Source organism: Ochlerotatus camptorhynchus, unplaced genomic scaffold (assembly GCF_037179485.1).
Source record: "Ochlerotatus camptorhynchus isolate MF236.1 unplaced genomic scaffold, CSIRO-AGI_Acam_v1.1 ptg000556l, whole genome shotgun sequence".
Classification (NCBI taxonomy): domain Eukaryota; kingdom Metazoa; phylum Arthropoda; class Insecta; order Diptera; family Culicidae; genus Ochlerotatus; species Ochlerotatus camptorhynchus.
Genome location: NW_027041039.1, coordinates 1,509,170 through 1,513,641, shown reverse-complemented (window position 1 = coordinate 1,513,641; position 4,472 = coordinate 1,509,170). Strand labels below are relative to the sequence as shown.

The window sequence follows — 4,472 nt, the reverse complement described above, 5'->3', positions numbered from 1 at the left end:
TATCTTCCGCTATCCAATAAGCCTCCTCTACCAGAACGGGAGCCGCTTCCAGTGGTCTGCTTGTATGGCAAATTCGCCAACGAGGGTCAGAGCGCTTCCATTGTAGCAATGGACGCAAAACGTGGTCATCACTCACACATTCATCACGAAACGGTTGCTTTGCAAAGTCGACGACGCATCGACTGAAAGAACTGCTGATGAAGAACAATGAGGAGGACCACACAATGGTTGCTGCCGAGTAAACAGACGATCGCGTGACACACATTGAAAGTGGTCTGCTTCTGTCGACAGCTGAGTGAACACTGATTATCGCAAAATATTATACCCGTATTTTTTATTTCGTCATTAGGGTGACCATTTCTCGAGGGGCACGCAATACAAAGAACCGGTGCGTTGAAGTTAAAATGCAATCAAAAGTACTTAAAGTAATTAATGCGTTTTGAAGTAGTACTGACAGTAATTAAAATTATCTATCTGTAATTAATGTAATTAAAAGTCTTGAAAATGTAATTAATGTACTTTACTAACGAAATTTCAACTGTAATTAATGGAGTTAAAAAGTAGTTAATGTTCTATATTGTGTAATTAATGTAATTAAAGCAGTAGTTAATGGAATTAATTTAATTACAGCTGTTGGCCTGCATGGCCAGCCCGCACACCTTCAACACTGTGCACCTTGTGACCAACCGACAGCATCGCGCGTGGCGCACCCCTACGGCAATTCCGAATACTGCGGAGTGACAGGTTTGATTAGCTGCACACGGCGCATGAGAACGACCCAAATTTGAGTTTAGTTCACTCATAATCGCCAAAAGTGCAGGAACTCAGCGATGAGTAAAATTTGTCTCATGTTTTCCCAGGTTTTGAGAAAAGTAAAGATTGGATTCACTCAGTCTATGGGTACTACTCCGAGACTGAATAAAATTTTCGTAAATTGCCTCATTTTCCGGTAGATTTTTTAGGTTTCCACAGGAAACCATGAGACAAATTTACTCATCGCTGAGTTCCTGCACTTTTGGCGATTATGAGTGAACTAAACTCAAATTTGAGTCGTTCTCATTCGCCGTGAACATTGTTTACGTTCTGCCCTGACGAGACAATGAAATCCAATGCGTTGTTTCTATTGGGAATAACGGTTTTGTGCGTATTTTTGCATCAGTTGCATAGCCAATGGAAAATAGTTGTTGCCGAATTTGCTTTGACAAGGACACAACGCTCCTTTCTCTGCAAACTGTAGTTGAATTCGCTGGTGCGAAGTTGACGTGCATGCAAATGTATCAGAATATTACGAAATTAGAGGTAAGATTCCCAGCAGTTTTTTTTTTCTAAATGTGGATACTAATAAGATAGGTATCTGCTTGATTTTTAGGAACCTGCAGAAGAATTGCTACTAATTTCCCAAAATATTTGTATCTCTTGCTTTGGTGAGCTCAACAGTTGCTACAAATTCAAGCAGAGAGCTATCGAATCCTTCCAAGTGCTGACAAAAAATGTTTCTGATAAGCTTGAACAAAATAAGATCGACGAAGATGAATCTGTCACGGTGGTTGAATTTGAGGATCTTGATGGAAAAGATATCCCGAATGTTAGTCCCAAGCAAAGGCTAGATCAACCCACAGAGTTGGATGAAGAAGAATATTTTGAAATCGATTTCCTGGAAGAGAAGTCCCAGCACGATCGACCTGGTACAGCGATTAGCACGATTGAGGGCTTTGAAATTGAACACGATACATGTGAAGATGCAAACGTTGTCGATGCAGAGTATAGGTGTACGACTTGTTCAGAACTTTTAAATTCACAAGCTGCCTTGGACGTGCATTCCATAATAGAACATTGCCAGCGGACGAGCAGCGGCGAATTGCTGTGTCCTGTTTGCAACAAGCTCTTCGGGACTAGGAAAACCTTGCGTCAGCACAGTCGCATCCATCAAAAGCGTGATTCAAGGAAGTTTAAATGTAGCTTTTGTGAAAAAGCATTCAACTATGGACACCACCTTAGAATACATGAAACCACTCACACGAAGGAGAAACCGTTTCCATGTTCAACATGCGGGAAAACATTCGCTTCCAAAGATCGACTTACGAACCATCAACTGCAGCATGCGGATGACTTTAAGCACAATTGCGAATTGTGCACTGGTAGTTTCAGATTTAGGAAGGCATTGAAGATGCATTGTATTCTCAAGCATGATGCTGCTGTCGATAAGTTTGATCCAATCAAGTGTGATAAATGTGGCAAGGAATTGTACTCACAATCGGCAGCAAGCGCCCATTTGAAAGGTCCTTGCGGAAATGATGTATGTACATCTATGGATTCGGAAAAGGTAGCTGAACGTGACAGGAAGGACCACACTTGTGATCAATGTTCTCGTGCGTTCAGATCACGTGCCGCCCACATTATGCACTTAAAACTGCATAATACAAAAGAGTGTAAATGTCAAGACTGTCCGCAGATTTTTCCAAACCTTTATGACCTCCAGTGCCATCGGTCGCAAGAGCATCAGAATCGTACCCATACGTGCGAGATTTGTGGAAGGAGCTTTCTGCAAATGGTGGTTCTAAAACGGCACCTGAAAACGTAATGCATGACTGCTTGTTGTTTAGATTCAACCAGATTTTGTTTAACAGTTGGTTTATTTCAGGCACTCTGGTGAGCGGTCCTTCATGTGTGCCTTCTGCCCCAAGAGATTCACTCAAATGGCAACGTTGAAAAACCATGAAAGCACCCATTCCGAAGTGTGCCGGTTCGCGTGCTCTCAGTGTTCAAAAAAGTATAAATTTTTAGGATCACTCAACAACCACGTCAAAATGTACCACGGTGACGAGGAGATGTAGAAATAAACGTATTGTGCTGATCAGTCGTAGTTCTTTTGTCAAGGATTTCGGACATTCCCAAAGCGAAGACAATCATATAAATTATTTTATATTTTGCTGAAATTTATAATCAATACAATTCTCAACATACCGCAACATTGTCTCGTCAAATATGTATTCTAAATCTGTTGCATATGCCGAGACGGAGTGCGGCATAAGATGTAGGTTATAATATTACCATTGTTGAAAAATTATGCCTTTTTATGTCGAGTTTTAATACTTAAAAGGAAGAATAGGATTACATTTCATGGTTTTCACTTTTTTGATTCTTAGTTTTTGCTGTTTGCATATGATCAGGCCTATTCTATGCGGCAAGTGAGATGTGGTGACTTTCTGTCCCTAGTCTCCGTGTAAATTAATCCAATGTAGAGTCACCTCACCTCACTCACCGCGCAGAATAGACCTGAATGTATATTATTCTTGGGAGCTATGTATTTTTTGTAGCCCTCAGGCCGTTCACAACGCGGTACTATTTGGTATGAACTGTTCTGTTGTTGTGTTTGTTTTTTGTTTTACATACAAAGTAGTACAACGTTCCAAGCGACTTTGTTAGTTTTTGCATGCCTTGGTAAATGGAACAAAGTATATTTGTAATTTTGCAATTGGTTTCGTTAATACATCTTTCAAATGAGCACCGAAGATTAATTCTAGAACAACACACCAAAAGGTGGTCTTGGATAATAGCGTCGAATCCAGGGTCCAGCTTTTGAAACGTAGGTCTAAAATTGTTTAGCATAATAGTAGTATTTGTGTACCTAGAGCACTGTAATGCCATCGGTTTGTTCTGACCTACTCAATTTAGAGCAAACTATCGATTCCTGATTCTCACGAGAGTAGATACATAACGCACGTTGTTGACTAAAGGATTCTATTTTTTCTAAACTTAGGTTATCCCATAGTTTTTTTGTTTTATTATTTTTTCAGTACTATCTTTCTGTAATTGTTGTAAGAAATGATTATTCGTCTTAGATCTAATAGTCATACGATATACAAATGTTTTTAGTCAGTTACTGACTTTATGGTAAGCTTCTCGTAATTTTAGCATTTCACTAAACTTAAACTTCTACCTCCGTTAGCGGGGTTTTCCCTCGAACTACCGTACTACAAACTACAATATACTATTACTAAACTGCTGCTACTAATGGTACTGGTAGTGTTCCACACTTTTACAGCATCGTCTATGCGAATTACGTTTTTATGCGTAAAATTTCAAAGCAGCTGCTCTCAAACAAATCTACGTGTTGTATTACCTAAGGCAGTGATATATTTCAGATTTTGCATTACAGTTTCATGTTGTCTCACACCGTTTCAATGTACGTATGTACTGCTGCGATGTCATCACATCGCAAAGTTTTACCGCTATCAGGAATATTGATGAATGGTGGGGGTCTATCTTGATGCAGAGTTAGTTTTCGGCGTTTTCGGTTACTCGGATTGTATTTTTAAATTCCAAATCGAAAAAGTACTTCCATCATTGTAGGTACTTGTCTCATGTACCATCTTTACACGTCATGTTTACAAAAAATGTAATGAGATCGACCGTATATTCACGTAAACAGATTTAGTGTATTTGTGTTAGTGTGTATGGGGCTTCGATAT

General features: G+C 39.6%; 1 protein-coding gene across 1 annotated transcript; it reads left to right on the top strand.

The window, feature by feature from the left end:
- The first annotated feature begins 1,099 nt into the window (after positions 1 to 1,099).
- On the top strand, positions 1,100 to 3,704 carry LOC135713469 (gastrula zinc finger protein XlCGF26.1-like). The gene is made up of 3 exons (XM_065236593.1): positions 1,100 to 1,299; positions 1,370 to 2,577; positions 2,642 to 3,704. The coding sequence occupies exons 1-3, from the start codon at positions 1,171 to 1,173 to the stop codon at positions 2,832 to 2,834; spliced, it is 1,530 nt and encodes a 509-aa protein (XP_065092665.1). The 5' UTR covers positions 1,100 to 1,170; the 3' UTR covers positions 2,835 to 3,704.
- The last annotated feature ends 768 nt before the right edge of the window (positions 3,705 to 4,472 follow it).

Coding starts and splice junctions, on each gene's coding strand:
- LOC135713469 (XM_065236593.1), top strand. CDS start 1,171: ATGGAAAATAGTTGTTGCCGAATTTGCTTTGACAAGGACACAACGCTC. Junction 1,300..1,369: donor AGAATATTACGAAATTAGAG/GTAAGATTCCCA, acceptor CTTGATTTTTAG/GAACCTGCAGAAGAATTGCT. Junction 2,578..2,641: donor CTAAAACGGCACCTGAAAAC/GTAATGCATGAC, acceptor GGTTTATTTCAG/GCACTCTGGTGAGCGGTCCT.